Consider the following 16,816-nt stretch of genomic DNA (forward strand, 5'->3'; position numbering starts at 1 on the left):
CGAATGACGAGCCATGACACGTCTGTACTGTATATGCTTAATATACACAAAAGGACATACGGGTAAGGAGACACTACAAGTCTGTAATGTGTCTATTGACGGTCAACAGAACATAGAAATATCTGTTTACGAGAGCGCGTTCTAAAAAAATCTGAAGCTTTAAGTGCGAAAATTTTCTCGTTGTCGTGCTGAGTTGAACGTTCAACTGCCGTTTCAGTAAATATACTTTCACGACTCCGACCGAGTGTGCTCGTTTTACTCTCGGGCTCACTAACGTCGTCCTTCACGCCATGCTCATGGCTGTACAGTTCGAAACACATTGTTAGCCATTTCCATACTACAGATTCCGGAGTGTCTGAATCAGATCCTATACGTGCAACGTGAGTCTGTGGAAACTTCGGGTGCACAGTGGAGCTGGGACAGAGGAGGACAAGTGCTGAGTACGCAACACGATGTTGATTTTCTTGGACGTCTCTCGCAATCGTGACGTCAGCACCGGCGGGAAGCAAACGTACGTCCAGTGGCGTAGAAACAGGGGGGCCGGGGGGCCGTGGGCCCCGGGTGCAAGAGGCCAGTGAGGGGGGGGGTGTCAGATACGTCTGAAGACACCCCTCTTTCCGCCGGCTACTTCCGGGGAGGGGGGTGACAGAAGACCTATGGGCCCCGGGTGCCAGACGACCTAGCTACGCCACTGCGTGCCTCACGAGTCTGTCACATAAAGGGGAGAGAGAGAGAGAGAGAGAGAGAGAGAGAGAGAGAGAGAGAGAGAGAGAGAGAGAGAGAGAGAGAGAGAGAGAGAGAGAGAGAGAGAGAGAAACTCGGTGCCCTTCCACTCTGTGAAGAAAAATGACCAGCAAAGCGGTGCATGTGGGCCCCTTAATGGGGAACTGCACCTCCGCGACGGGTCGGCCCACGATTGCCCTATCTTCGGGACCAGCCCACGTATGGGGAGTGCTTACCGCCTGCTTCACCTCCGCCACGGGTCGGGCCGATATTGCAGTATCTCCGGGATCGGCCCACGTATGGGGAGTTTTTTGTTTACGACACGAAAATTTCCTTGGACGGTAGAGGTATACAGCTTCGCCGTAAAAGATAGCGGTGTCTTTCGATGCGAAAGCCGTACTTGTCGAACCAGTGGAGTGATCGACACGCATTCCCTGTTGGAAATCGATACAAATGCCGTGACATTGGCCTTCGCTTTACGGCGTCTCGCCTGAAAGCCAAGGCGTCAGCGATAAGGTGCCGTCGGCTTTGACGTAAGGCTCTCGATCCCGCGGACACTTCTGCGCGAGTCGTGAACGAGATATTGGACATCACGATGGTTGCGGAAACGACAGGGCAGCTTGCCAAGATCGTCCGACCCACGGTTTTATCGCGCGCCTGACGGCAGCTTATGCCCGTGTCAGACGGTACCTATACAGCGCCGAGGATGTAAATACAAACTGAAAACCGGAATGAGCGCTAACGACTATTAAAGTTATCCTTCTGTCAAGTTCGCATCTTCCATTGCGGTCAAGGTGACCGGGTAATTTTATCTAGAAGTAGTGCGACAGCAAGAGCTCCGAGGTGGCATTATACGCCGCGGTGGCTAATGTGGATATGGCGTTGCGCTGCCGAGGAAGAGGTTGCGCGTTCGATTCCCAGTCGCGGAAACCGCGTCCTGGTTTGGGCGGAACGCCAATGCACTGGTGTATCACGTTTTGAGTGAGCTCCAAAGAACGCCGTGTGGTCGAAATCGTTCCGCGGCGCTTCGCACTGTGCGGTTTGTGGACGTTGAAGACAATAGTTGAAGTTTTCCAAGGTGCCGGAAAATATCATGCAGCTGCGCAACTATGCAGACAGACAGCATGTGAGCGTTACCTTTGTTTCTTCCTGCTTTGACAGACAGACAGAGAGAGTAACTCATACAGACCCGTACGGACGCATTGAAAGATAAACGTGTGCTCTACTAGCCAGCGACGAAGTTGTAGAAATTTCACAAACAAATATGGCACCAGCGCTGTCAAGACATTAATACGAATCGGCGTCTGCCAAGGTGCCTAGGTGGGTGCAGGCAGGAGTGAGCGCGCACAGGCAAGCGAACGTGTGGTCTGACCTAAAGTGTTGTGTGGTCCGGGGCTAGTTGCGTGTTCAAAACTAAACGAAATAAGCGAGACCCAACGGCTACAACACCGATAAGTAGGGTAGCCAAAGTTTAATTCCTATGTGGGCGGGCGCGGGCGAGCGTGAGCAGACGATAGTCGGCTTCTACCGGAAGTATACGCGTAAGCCTTTTCGAAATTCGAATGCCCACTTTCGCTTGTTTCTTGCGTGTATATTAAACCGCTTCAATAAATACGCACAACAGTCTGTAGAAAGAAACGGACTCAGCTGATGTCAGCTGTCAATCAAGAGCAGCCGTCTAGGGAAACACTGCACATGGCATTTATGCAAGCCGGCGGCAGCTTCGAAGCGGTTGAGGAGAAGGCCTCGTTTGAAAAGAGAGTGTTTGATCAAAAGGTGACGTCGGCGATCCACTTGCGAGATCCGCGCGCCACGCACTGCCACTAAAATTTGGCTATCTTCACAGAAGCGTATGCTGCTCCCGGACTGCGTTTCTTTCTTTTTTTAACCGTTCCGGGAGTTCGTTCACGATGCGTTTAAGGTAAAACATATGCCGGCTACGCATTTTCTCCATATACGGAAACAAAATATATTTCATAGAGTGATGGAGGGATGGATGGAAAAACTGTATTGAGGTCCACTAGGTCGCGCTAGTTTCCTAGCCCGAAGAGGGCCGCTCCCACGTTGGGACATCAGACTGCGCAGAGCTGCGTCCCACCGTTTTTCAGTGTTGTAAACACATCCGTTATCCTGTAAACCTTGTAAACACATTCGTTATCAAGAAGAGTAAAACGCGTGTGACACGGGAAATCGCACAACCTGAATGCATGTCCAGACTTGGGGATGGGATGCATCAGCATGGCGTCCATCACGCTTTCGACAAAGAGCTGAAATAACCCCTGGCTCGGACAGCACGTATATACTCGTCAATCATTCGGTATATTGTCGGAAGCTCAGCGCTCATCCTTGTCGTCTCGTCTCCATCCGTGTCTTTTTTTGCGCTGCCGTCTATTCAAACGCGCTTTTTTTCCCCACGAATCGCCTCCGGTGCATGCAGCTGACAAAAGCATAGCCTTCGTGGTCTCTCTCTCCTTTCTTTTCCCCCCTTATTACTGCAGCGGAAGGATCACGACCGGCACACCGATTATGCAATCATATTTAATCCGATCCAATTCGATAGGGTTTTGTGGTAGGCAGCCATGTTGCTTGTGGTGGCTGGTGATGGTTTTTGTGGAACAGGCTGAGCGAGCACAATTTTTTTTTTTTTTTTGCGCTCAGTGTCCATTAAAAAAATAATATGTCTGGTGGTCGTTTAAGACAGTGTTTCGCTTCCAAATTGTCGGGCATCATAGTGATTTAATCCTTGCATATGCGTTATCTGCTCTTTGAAGGCCCTCTAATTTTGCGCACGAGAGCTGCTACGGACCTTGTAAATTTTATAAATCTGTATTTGAAAGTAGTCGTAGGAGTTAATATTTAGGAAACACGACACACCGCTCTCCGATACTTGAAAGGTACATGGTAATCACAAATTGTGCAGCTTAGTTGGCCAAGGTGACGACTTTGCAATTTCTCCGAATGACCTCGCCGCTTTGGCTTGAGAAGGCATTGCGGCAAAGCCAGCCGTTAGGCAGAATGCGTGTTGGTCGTTCCAGGAATCACCCTTCTTTCGATAAGATCACGCATTCGGCGACTGGAAACAACGAGCACAATTCAACGAACGCCGATATTGATTCGAAGGCTCAAGCTTGTCAAGGCGCTTTGTCAGCAATCCGTATCGATTAAAACCTGTATTTTCAAGAGGAAGCGCCTTTTGTTGCTCTTGTTTGCCATACAGGCGACGTCTCCCATCAGCTGATCGTCATGTGTTGGTCGCTGTTATGTGTGAGCGTTGAGTGCTGCTTGTAACAATGCCGATCAGTGCGAACAATTTTTTTTTTCTCTGATATGTTAGGCCCATCGACGGCAGCTTGCATGAGGGTCGGTGACCGTTAACGCGTGAGCACAATGAAGCGGCGGTTGCGACAAATGTCCTTTGGGACCACAAGTGTTTGTGTGATTGATTTACTGACGGGGTTTTCCACGTGGCAATATAACTCGGGATATGACGGACACCAGTGCGCAGGCCTGCGATTTACTTTTAATGCTTGGACTTTTTTTTAACACCCACTCAAAGCTTCGTAGATGAGCTAAGTACGCGAAAGTATGCGAACGTTACCCAACAACTTGGGTTACTAGGTTGTGCCCGAACAGACAACATGGCCCACTCACTATATGATTTGATTTGATTATGGGGTTTTACGTGCCAAAACCACTTTCTGATTATGAGGCACGCCGTAGTGAGGGTCTCCGGAAATTTTGACCACCTGGGGTTCTTTAACGTGCGCCTAAATCTAAGTACACGGGTGTTTTCGCATTTCGCCCCCATCGAAATGCGGCCGCCGTGGCCGGGATTCGATCCCGCGACCTTGTGCTCAGCAGCCCAACACCATAGCCACTGAGCAACCACGGCGGGTCCACTGACTATATGCAACTGGGCATGTAGCACCACTGCGTGTGTGTCCGAACGGACAACCTGGACCATTGCGCACGTGCAAATGGCCGCGTGAACATTCTTGGACAGCACGAAAACTAACCCATAACGGATTTGTCCCATTCGTTGGCTCCCAGAAGAGAGGGCACAACAGGCGTGAAGTCTGCAAGAAAGAAAATTGAAGCAGTCCGCTACAGGGAAGGGAAGAAGTCGGCAACAAAAGTAAAGGGAACAAAATGGGACCCTATAGCGCGATGCACGGAGTAAGGAAGGCATAGGAGAGGCCAGCCTGGATGAGCTTAAGAGTGTGTGGCGGAAGTCACGCGGTATTTTTCGCAAAGGAGCTCTGGGACTGGTGAGCCAACCATCCTCGCTGCCAAGCAACCGCGCTCCTTATTAAGCTCTCGCTGTTGCTGTCGGCCTCCTAAAAGTGAGATTCGCCGTATATTTCATCGTGCTACGGAAAAACACCGAGGCGCGTCAGCTTCACTAAAGCTGTGACGGAAGTTTGGCAGGTTATTGTTGTGACGGGTGTCAGCAGGCGCACACTTCGGTGGCTCGTGACAACGTAAGCTGAAAGCAAGCGCCCATTATCTCCGGCAAGCTGAATGGAGTTGCAAATGCAGATGGCACACTCCAAGATGGCTGCCTTTCGGAGTGAAAACATGACCTCAGGGCCTCTCCTATTTTTTTTTCTTTCCTCTATGGCGTGGGGGGGGGGGGGGCAGATAGATAGATAGATAGATAGATAGATAGATAGATAGATAGATAGATAGATAGATAGATAGATAGATAGATAGATAGAGTTTAATGCCAGCTATTCTTGCACACATAAATTTTGGCGAGACGGTACAGGCCCGGTGTGCTCAGCGGCAAAATAGCCCCTCAGCCACAGCAGCGGGCCTAACTTTGGATTCATCGCCAATGTTCCTTGCAAATTACTGTCTACCTTAGAAGCTACAATGTAAAGACCACATTAGAAGTACAACGGAAAGGAGAAATCGTTGTGCTCGGAATCCTCGATCGGCACTGAATGTAGTACGTTTGTGAAAGGAAAGGGAAAAAATCAGTTTCATCCAAGGTCAGTTTCATCATTACAAGTGATAGAAAGGTTTAGCGCTCAAGTGAAGGCGTCTCGGAACGCTAATGTGATGAGGCCGAAGAGACATATACGGACTGTAAGCCCTAAGTCAATTGTGTTGGACATTGCAGACTTTCCGCAGATGCCTCCTGCCCCTACGTGCTCGGGAGACAAGTTTGAAACATTCCAGTGTACCTGGGAGACTCCGGACAACCGGGTCGAGTCACGGTACTCCGTCAGCCTGCGAGTTGGGTAAACATTCTTTTCTGCTGTACATTAAGAAGGTAGAAAGGCACGTCACGAATATGACCACTAACGGTCTTTCTTAATTTAATTTTTTTTTCTGGTTTACCAACAGGCCGAGAACAGTGTTCAGCCGTATCGAGTGCAACAAATCCGTGGGCATCGAGCCGCGAAATTTAACGTGTCAGCTGAAGACATCTGGAAGGATCATCTACCGGATCGAAGAAGAGGTCCTCCGCTTCGAGGTCGTCGGAAGCAACATGTTTGGCGCTAACCAATGGGAATACGTCGTGGACCACTTCGCCAATGGTGGGTCTCATTGTTTGATTGTCTGCTAACCGTTGTAACGAGATGTGAAATGCGTCGTACACACGTGTGGAAGATCCAGCCGTGTGTTCACATCTTCAGCTAATATCTTGCGAACGGCGAAAAAAAAAAAACGCTGCTTGCTTGATCACATGACAGGGGCTTACGAAAGCACGACCCCGAAGGTACACAAGGAGTCAATTCTTGGAGTTTGATCAGATAAAACTTAATTTATGTGCCTAAACAATATTTCAACAGGTATAATAACACCACATGACGCTTCGTATCCTTCACTGTTCCTTCTATTTCATCCTGGATTGCCGCGTCATGTGGAGTTGCATTTGAAATGTAATAAACATCCATTTGTCGTGGTCGGTGATAGTGCAGCGTAACGTCTCAAACAAAAAGTATGAACATTTACCGAAACCGTTGGCAAAATATAGACTAAACGCATGACATATAGTGGAGCTTGCATTCGTAGCCTAATCTTACATCAGAATAGTTTAGCTCATCTTTATTGGCTTCATGCTAAAAGAAAAGGTAAACGCCGATGTCCACAAAAGTGGACCTTTGGACGGAGGAGGATATACTGTCTGTGATGCTATGGAGACTTTAACAGGCTTTGTAGCGATCTCTGAATCTCTTGAAAAAGCCGTTACTGTGAAAATGCCATAATCTGGATTGGAAACCCTGAAACGAACGTCGCGAAGCGATAAAGAAATATTGAATTTTGTTTTCTACTAAGTTTATTGAATTTAATTTGTGCGGTTCACCACGAGAGAGAGAGAGAGAGAGCTTAACCAGAGGCGAATTTACGGTTCGCTACCCTGCACTTGGGTGGGGTGGATATAGGGGTTGTAAAGACGACAAAGAGCGAGAGGCGAAAACAAGAGAAAAAAGGAAGAACAAAAAGAAAACAGGTAACAGAAAAGGTTTTCCAATCACAGGCGGCAAGTCAATTCGGTCAGATTAGCATCTGGACTATAGAGCCATCTTTCTTGTAGTTGCTTGTGACGGTTTATGCGATAAAGACTTCAGAAACTAGCATCTTATTTAAAATTGCGTGTGCTATAAAAACAATGTTCGCTCGTTTTTTTTTTTTTTAAACAGCGTTTCGTAGTGGAACTGTCGGGCATCACAGTGCTTCTATTTTTTAAACTGCTTTCTCGGAGCCTTGAATTTTCTGTTAAGAAACATCTTGAATTTCCTACACTACATGCTACGAAACCGGCATTAAGTAAAATATGGCTACAAATTTTTCATAAAACATAATATGTTTTTGTGAACTGCGGGCCATCTATAAAAGCGCCTTTCTTTCATCCTTTTTTTTTTTTCAGTGGTGCTGGAACCCCCGAAGCGCGTGTATTGCAATGCCATGGCGTTCAATGCCAGCGTGAACTGGACGAGTTTGCCTCGTATATCGACGTTTCCCGACGTCGTGTATGAAGTGAGCGTAAAACAGGACAATGGCGAAGACATCTTGATATCGGTAAGCTGTAGAGATGCCGCAGCCGCGGAATTTAGCTTCTCGCTTCGTCTTTATCGCTTTTTGTCTTTTGGAGTTGCGTGTGAGACCTACAAGTGTGAGATCTACCTCTCACCTTCAAGTGTGAGAGCGTCGGCAGTCCACGTACTTGCACCATGAGGACAACTCAGTTCTGTATATTACGTTATATTTTACACGACCTTGTCACTGTGGCTAACAATTAGCTTGTACAGCTGCACTGACGCACATTTTCTATCACTGACACACACATGCGTCTCGCACGTACGAAAGTTAGCAAAGTTATGAAAGTTTGTTACCTCAATTTGTTACCAAAGTTGCTCTCGAAAAGCCGGTCATGGCATCACCGGCAATGGAGGGCCTTTGCGTGTTCGTTATTTAGGTATACGCAATGGCGTTTGCGAAATGGCGGGTTAACGGACGCTGGTATACCAACATCTTGTGACGATTCTTCTAAGCACAATGCCTTACAGACAGGTCTTTGTGCTTCATCAGTGTTCTCGTAAAAAAATATATAACAATTTAATAGTCATTGTGTTCACGATTACGCCGCTGCCAAAACTATACAATGAAGAACGAAGTTCCTGCAATAATAACTCCGTCTTTGGCTGAGCTCTGCGCGTCCAGGTGGTGCCTTCAACGCTGCCACTCACGTTTACGCTCCTCCGGTAACCCGCAAACGGAATGATGTTTGCGGGTTCATAATTGGATATTAATAATTTGAGGAAAGTTTTTGGAAGTGGCGCCATGAGAGCCCTGGCAGTTCTAGGGTTTGAAGATAGCTGCACCGCAGGTCTTCTTTTTTTCTTTCTCTCTTATTCTTTTTGTGTGGTTCTCCGCACATCCGTCACACACCACTGGGCCTGTATACAGATGACCTTCACGCGCCCAAGCTCTAGGCACCTGTGGTGCAGAAGTGGTTTTGGAATAATTTCATGAACTGTATTCCAAAAGTGGCTGACCATGACATATCAGGGGATGGATTCATCCTTAAATGTAACCTTGACACAGCGTGTACTCCCAAGGTGGCCAATGGACACCATGTCAACACCGTCACTGGCAGGATTTATAAGTATTGTGAGATCTGCGTTCAATGTATCTATGTGAAATATCATAGACGCATGTGGTGGTACCGTCTCTAAGTGTACGACACCGGACTTTGGTGTTGTTCAGCTGCGTTATATGGCGCAGTGTACCCAGCCCGCTCCTACTGACAACATCAATGCCCAGAATCTTTCTTCTCCTATTGAGTCTCGCATACTTGGTTTCATTGTGAGCCATATTTTCTAAGTATAAATATAGAGCGTGCCTATTCAGGACACGCGGAGGGCTCGCTGAATTCTCTGGCAAGAGCAAGATGGTATGCGGCGAGAAAAAATGGTATGCGGCTAGCACCGAGGCACGGGCTTCATAGTGGACACACTCGATGCACAAAAGCGTTGCTGCCATTTTTGGAGGCTACTGGACTGAGTGACCGTCTGTGATATAGAGCAGGGAACTGTTACTATTTCGGCGATATCCACAGGGCACTTCCTCTTCTTCATTTAATATTTCCCTCCCCGTTCCCCTTCCCCAACTACCGGGTAGCCAACCGGGCTCAGCCCTTGTTAACATCCCTGACTTTCATTTGTCCCTCCCCCTCCCCCCCCCTCTCTCTCTTTTGATGGCGAGGGTACCTGAGATTCAAGACGGTAAAGAATGAATAACTAAAAAAAAGACACCGAGGACCCCTAAGCACTTATGAGCTGTGAATGCGAAAGCATTAATGTCCACACGAACGCCGCTGAGCGGTCCTCCGAGTTTTGAACTGCGAGTAACGTTTTCGAGTTTTGACTGCGAGGTATGTCATCGAGTACTGCGAATAAATTGGTGCGGGTTGTCTTCTTTGTGTAAGTCCTGGAACGCAGGCGATCTGCTTTACCGAAACAATAAAGGTTGAACTGAAGCCGCAATTACCTGACAACTACAAGCGCTGGGTGATGGACAAGAAGATTGCAAAGACACTGCTGCGGTTCATGCTCGTGCAGGATGCAGAGTTGGAAACGTTTAACTTTCTTTTATTCTTTATGCCCTGTGGCAAACCCTCCCCAATAATGAAACGAAAAAAAGAAAGTACACTGCACTCGTTCTTTTGCGGTATTGCGATAGCAGGAAGGGAGTGAAAATGGAGTTCTGTGCATTGTCAAAATCCGCCATATTATCAAATATCGCCTATAGTCAAATGTGGCTACATTATCGGCTATTATTGCCTCAGGGGGCTATACTACGACCTCTCTGGTTGCCTCAGAACGCCGCCACTGCAGAATTTGACAATATGGGGAAATCGAAAACGTCCAGAATGGCACCTCGAGCCAGCGTATGACGTCATGACGCATTCACTACTTTTTTATAGATATTCAAACAGAAACTGATTCATTGGAACAGGTACTGTGCACTTTATAATAAATTACTTAGGCCGCTGTGGCGCTCGCCAGCATTTTTATAAGATTTGGAGGATTCGAACCTTCACTTACAAAACGCACGAAAAATTACTGGTCGGGAAGATCAGATAAATGCATCTATAAAGGCTTCAAGAACGACGCGCCATAAAGACGTTTGACCAACTTTTCTTTCCAACAGGTTCAAAACAGGCACGCCGCCACTGTTGAGGAGCTCATACCGAACACACGGTACGAGTTCTCAGTGAGGGTCAAGTTCGCTAAGGCCACGGACAAAGTATGGAGCCCTTTCAGCCACAGTCGCTACTGCAAGACCGACAAAACACGTGAGTCCTGTCAGCTAAACTGAATTCTGGGATTTCACGTGCCAAAACCACGACTCGATTATGAGGTACGCCGTAGTGGGGGACACAGGATGAATTTCGACCACCAGGGGATCTTTAACGCGTCCCCAATGCACTCGACGAGGGCGTTTTTGCATTTCGCCCCCATCGAAGTGCGGCCGCCGCGGCAGGGATTTGATCCCGCGACCTCGTGCTTAGGAGCCCGACACCGTAGCCGCTAAGCCACCCCGGTGGGTAATTCCTGTCAGCTAAGGAGTGTAGACGGTACACCAGGCGGCACGAAAGCGGCATAAAAGTTATGAAATGCGGCACCGCTTATTAACTATAATTCTCATTCACCCCAAAGGCACGGGGGTGAATAAATGATCCCACATCTCATTCTTAACCATAATCCATTATAATTTTCTCCAAATCCTGAACCCTAGCCCTGTATCCTGCGGGCTGACTGACTGACGCCTTCGGCAGGCGATCTCAATTTGAAATCGTTAATCTGGGAGGAATTAACAAAAAGTTAACTGAAACGTGAGCAACATCTGCCCGGTATTTATTTTCTGAAGTATTCCATTTTTGTAGCGGCTGCTTCAAGTTTAAAATGCAGCTGCGCGTTCTATACGGCCGCTTCGGGCTCCGACGCAGGTCGCCCGTAGCTCGCTGTTCAGAATTCGATACATATGGGAAATTTGTAAACATCGATTAGCTCCAGAAATACACGCCGAGTTAACTGTGTCTGTCTCGACAGAAAAACCGAAACCGAAAGTGCTGCCAAATGGCGCCCGGACTACACTGCCTCTGAATACATGTACAGAATCTCCTGCCCCATAGCTTTCGCTTCACAGCCAGAAAAGTTGTCCGCTGGTATAGTCACAATTATTTCACCGTGTTAACAAAGGGGAGTTTATTTCGGTATTACTAAACGTAAATATGCAACACCCTGCGATTCGGTTTTCCTTTGTACCGGAGAAGTATGATACAATAACTAAAAAATTATGCACATTTCCTGCTCAGGACCGACAGTGTTGCCCAAAGTGGCTGACAACAGCTTCATCATCCAGGACCTCGACGACCGCCGGAAAGTTCGACTTTACTATCAGGTAACGACTCACGCTCCCTCGTTCATGCGCCTGTTACCTTAAATCAAGTACATACAAAACTGTTGTAGTAATACAGAGAGGGACAATCACGATCTATCCGATCATGGTTTAAAGAATGTTAAGACAGTATTGCAATTGTTCTTCCTTTCGTGCCTGGCCATTGCTTTGGCCACCGACGTGCCCACGTTATCGCCAGAATCACCCTCACTAAGGCGGTGGATGATACCAGCAGAGTAAAATCGACGGAAAAGACTCGTTGAATTATGTCGGTTCATATCCATTGGATGAGCAAGATACCGTGATATCGTCCGCGTAGATGGTGTGCCTGACGTCTTCGATGTGCCCGAGCTTTTCGGCCACTCCGATCATTACCAGGTTGAACAGCATCGGCGAAATGACCGATCCCTGCGGTGTGCCGGTGCTCCCGAGCTTCTTCTCTTGCGTCTGTAGGTCGCCTGCTCGTAGCTGGACGGTGCTGTCCGTGAGGAAGTCCTTGATGTAGTTGTAGGATCTTTCGCCCATGTTGAGCTTGGAGACGGGACAGAATCGCCGAGTGTTTCACCTTATCGAAGGCGCTCTGCAGCTCGAGCCCTAGTATTGCTTTGTTGTCGCGGGCGCTGCCGCCATCATCGATGATTTGGCGTTTGAGCTGCAGCATCACGTCCTGCGTGCTGAGGTGCTGTCTGAAGCCGATCAAAGTGGCCGGGTACAGCCCTTCTCGTTCCAGGTAGTCTTGCTACCTGTTGAGCAGGACGTGCTCCAGCACCTTGCTCACGCGGGACGTGAGCGAGATGGGCCGGAGGTTATCCGTGTCCGGCGCCTTCCCCGGTTGGGAATCAGGAAGGTCTCGGCTGTCTTCCACAGCTTTGGCAGCGCGCCCGCTCTCCAGCACATGTAGTATTTTGCGAGCTTTTCAATCGAGCCGTCATCGAGGTTCTTGAGCGCCTTGTTCGTAACGAGGTCTGGGCCGGCTGCCGACCGGCTGTTGAGGTCGTGCAGGGCCGCGCGTACCTCCTCGACGTCGATGTCACGATCGAGCTTCGCGTTAGGCAGGCCGCTGTACGGCGCGTGTTGTTCGGTAGGTGTAGTCGGCAGGTATTTGTCGTTAATGCGCCTGGTGACTTCGTCGACGTCGTGTGCTGAGACCGCCCGATGTATCAGCCTGGCGAGTCTGTCCCTTTGGTGCGACTTGGTCTTGGTTTCGTCGAGCAGGTGCCGCAGCAGGTTCCACGTCTTCCTGCTATGCATCTGCCCGTCTGCCGCGTTGCAGATCTCGTTCCACTGTTGCCTGCAGAGAGCGCGGCAGTGATCCTCGATCGCGCGGTTCAGCTCCGCCACCTTCTTTCTCAGTCTGCTGTGAAGCCGTTGTTTCTTCCAGCGATTGAGTATCGACTGTTTGGCTTCGATGAGGTGCGCAAGCCGGCTGTCTACTTTGTCGATCTCCGCGCCCGTTTCAATCTCTTTGGTCGCGTCGCGTACGCTCTTGGTGATTTCGGCCGTCCACGAGTCGATGTCTTCGATCTCGTCGTCACCGTCGCTCTCCTGGCTTCTGGCATCTCGAAAGGCATCCCAGTCTATCCATCTGTGTGTTTTGATGCTGGTGTCGTTGTGTTCCGGTATGCCGATTTCCACGATGGTGTGGTCGCTGCCTAGGTCGGTCCCCGTGTTTCTCCAGGTGATCGCGCCCCGGATGTCGTTCTTGACGAACGTGAGGTCCGGAGTGGTGTCCCGGGACACAGAGTTACCAATTTTCGTCGGATGTGTCGGGTCCGTGATGAGGGTGAAGTCGAGTTCCGTGGCGTCTTGGTACAGGTCGCGGCCCTTTGCTGTGTACTTGTTGCAGCCCCAGGCAGGGTTCATCGCGTTGAAGTAATGTCTTGAATCTCTGTTTTCTATGAGATGGGTTGCTGTAGACGTTGAGCAGAAATATGCTTCCTTTTCTCTTCCTGCCCGGGATGATTTCGGTGAGCGTGTGCTCGATCTTGATATAGCTCTGCAGCTCGTGTTCGACGAACGTGAGTCCCTTGCTGACCAGGGTGCACAGGCCTGTGCCGTCGGGCGGTCCCTTGTGCACTCTGTAGCCGGGGAGGGACGGTGCGTCGGTTAGTGTTTCTTGTAGTAGTATAACGTCTGGCTTGCGCGCGGCATGTACGATGTGCTGTTCGATGACTGCCTTCTTCCTTCCGAGGCCGCGACAGTTCCACTGCCACGCGGTTACACCTGCTGCTGCCGGTGTTGCGTTGGCGGCCATGATTGCGTTGGCGTGTACGGGGCTCCCTGGTTTGGTGGATGTTGCGACAAGAGGGGCGCAAACGTCGGGTGGCTTACCATCGGCTGTAGGGTCCTTTCGATGCAGGCGACTCTGTTCCTGTTCTCGGCTTGGTAGGTCTCCATTGTTTGTTTCAGTGCTGTCACTGCTGCGATGTTTGTCGTGATTAGCTGTTCGAGTTTGCTGAATGTCGCTTCGAATTTCGCTTCGAGGCTGTCGATGCGATCGTTTTCTGTTTGCGTGCGCGTGGCCTCGACGGCTCACTTCTTCGGTGCCGGTTCCTCTATGGCTTTCTCCTGGATGTTCGTTGTCGTTTCCTCGGTCTTGCTTGTGCTTGGCGTGGGTCTCTGTAGAGGCTCGTTGTTGCATAGCAGCAACTGACGGATCTCGGCGATCTCTTTCGTGAGGTTGTTGATGGTCGCTCGCAACGCCGCGTTTTCTTGTCTTAGGATCTCATTTGCCTCCCGCACCTTATTCATATCTTCTTTCTTCGTGGTTTCGGTGATTTTCTGCGCGTCCCTTATATTGTTTCCTTTCGCTGCGTCGACCCAGCTCACTCGCTCACGTGATGGTGATGTTTTCCTGCTGAGTCTTCTCTTGCAGCAGCTGCTGTCTCTGGATTTGGGCGCGCGGTTTTCCGATGGGGTCCTTGACTTTCGCGCATCTGCCGACTTGTCGAGTGGCGGGAAATCGCTCTCCGACAGCAGCTGGCGTTCGGCCTGTCGGCGCTCCCATAGTCGCTTGCGCACTACGTAGGGGATCTTGTATTTCGCCTTGCACGTTCGGCCTCCGGTCGGGTGGTCGTCTCCACAGAACTGACATTTTGGGGTACAGCGATGGTCTTCTATAGGGTTCGCGAGTCCGCAGGCCAGGCACGTCTTGATTGTGGGAGTCGGGCACACGTCCTTGCGGTGTCCCACTCGGCCACACTGCTGGCAGACGTCGATCTGTTTCTTGTAGAGGCGGCACGGTATCAGGGTGACTCCGTATCGGACGAAGTTCGGTACCTTGAGCACCTGGAACACCACAATCAGAGTGGTCGTGCTTCCAATCCTTTTTTCTTCTTTAAACGCACGTTGAAATATAAGCTTCCGGCGTAGAGTTTCCAACCTACAAACTTGCACATTTCATTTTCTTTGAAATTTGCCAGCTTTTTGAATAAAAAGTATTCCTCCACTTTGCATATTTACGCAGAACCAAACTGCCATGTTCAATGTCTATCAGATCTATTCGGCCTCACTCAGCGATGTGCTAGCGTGCAGGTTAGCTGAGATGGTAAAGTGACCGCCCCAAAAAAGCCGTTTGTCCCAGGTTCAATCCCCGAAAGTACATGTGCTGTACAGGAGTACGTTTACCTAGGTCAATTAATGAAAGGGGACCCGTGATCATGAAAAGGAAATTAACAGAAGAATAAAAATGGCTTGCAGTATATGCCGCAGGCATTAACAAATCCTGACTGGGAGTTCACCGCTGGCATTGAAAAGAAAAGTGTACAATCACTGCATTCTGCCGGTGCTCACATACCGGGCAGAAACTTGGAGTTTAGCAAAGAAACTCGAGAACACGGGCCGCGTAAACTGCGATGGAACGAAAACTATTAGGCGTAACGTTAAGAGACGGGAAGAGAGTGGTGTGGGACCAGAGATATTCCAGCGCAGAGCCGATACTCCAGACAACATTAGGAGAAGAAAAAGATGGAGCTGTGCAAGCCGTATAATGCGGAGGGTAGATTGCCGGTGGACCATTAGAGTTACCGAATGGGTGCCAAGGGAAGGGAACTGATGTCGAGTACGACAGAAAACTATAGGTGAGGTGATGAAATTGGGAAACTTGCAGGCGCACCTAGCGCAAGACAGGGGTAATTAGCGATCGCAGGGAGAAGCCTTCGTCCTGTAGTGGACATAATGATAGGCTGATCGGGATGATGATGCTTGAAGTACGGGTAAATATCTGGTCACTGCATGTTATTGTGATTCTCAAGTGGAGAGAAATTTTATTCAAGTTGTATTGAAGGTTGCGTGAGAACAGAAAGTTTTTCGCATTTCGCAAGTATTCTGTTAAACGTTGGTCGCGACAAGACGATCGAGTGTAGATTAAGTCGCCCCACTTACAACTTTCTTGCTTCTTACAACCCTGTCGACAAGGGTCCCTTTCTGAGACTTCTAAATCAACGAAGTAATCTATTATGTTGCTCCGAGATGGACGAGGCAGCGGATCAAATACAAATTATTCAGTTTCGCCCCAGTCTCCAAGATGAGGCAGTGTCAGGCTCCGGCTAGCTCCGGCAACATGTATAAGAACGCGTAGTTTTGAAAGGAGGCTTAACCAATAAGCAGAAGTGGGGGAATATCACCTGCCGTTTTTCCCATCAGCTGTCGAGTTGTGGAACAGGCTGCCGAGCGATGTCATGAATGTTAACACCAGTTCGCCACACGTGTTAAGCAAAAATTTTGGTTGTTCCCAGAAAAGCGACGTTCTCCCAGTTGTCCCATCAAGTGCTGCACGTAATGATGCATCTGGCTTTTAAATATGTTGTTTGTAGCTTGCCTGACAATGTGAACGTCGCGTGTTGCAATGTGTGCGCTGACTTTCTTGTTGAATGCTCTTTTCAATATTTTAACTATTTGGTCCTACGTTGTTCTTTTTTTTCTCTTACACATGTATGTATTCACTTTTGTTGTTCCCAAGATTATTACTCGTACTTATTGAGCCTGGCGCAAGCTGGCCCACCGGGCAAGGCACGTCGAAAGCGCCATCATATAGGGCCCCTGGATTGAGGGCTTATCCCCAAATAAAATTTCCTTTCTTCAATTACCTTTATACACATTCTCTCTCTTTCTTTCCTGCATGTTCAGGAAATAGGGCTCACAGTGTGCTTGAACAAATAACGGCGATGCTTTCACA

The 16,816-nt window shown here is 49.0% G+C and overlaps 1 protein-coding gene across 1 annotated transcript in view; it reads left to right on the top strand.

The window, feature by feature from the left end:
* LOC142560250 (uncharacterized) overlaps positions 1-16,816 on the top strand; it is a 64,075-nt gene that overhangs the window by 34,488 nt on the left and 12,771 nt on the right. Inside the window, exons 3-7 of the mRNA XM_075672204.1 lie at positions 5,849-5,969; positions 6,076-6,269; positions 7,604-7,755; positions 10,390-10,534; positions 11,558-11,643. Of these exons, the coding sequence (XP_075528319.1) occupies positions 5,849-5,969; positions 6,076-6,269; positions 7,604-7,755; positions 10,390-10,534; positions 11,558-11,643 (698 nt within the window). The remainder of the gene's footprint in view (positions 1-5,848; positions 5,970-6,075; positions 6,270-7,603; positions 7,756-10,389; positions 10,535-11,557; positions 11,644-16,816) is intronic.

Source organism: Dermacentor variabilis, chromosome 10 (assembly GCF_050947875.1).
Source record: "Dermacentor variabilis isolate Ectoservices chromosome 10, ASM5094787v1, whole genome shotgun sequence".
Classification (NCBI taxonomy): domain Eukaryota; kingdom Metazoa; phylum Arthropoda; class Arachnida; order Ixodida; family Ixodidae; genus Dermacentor; species Dermacentor variabilis.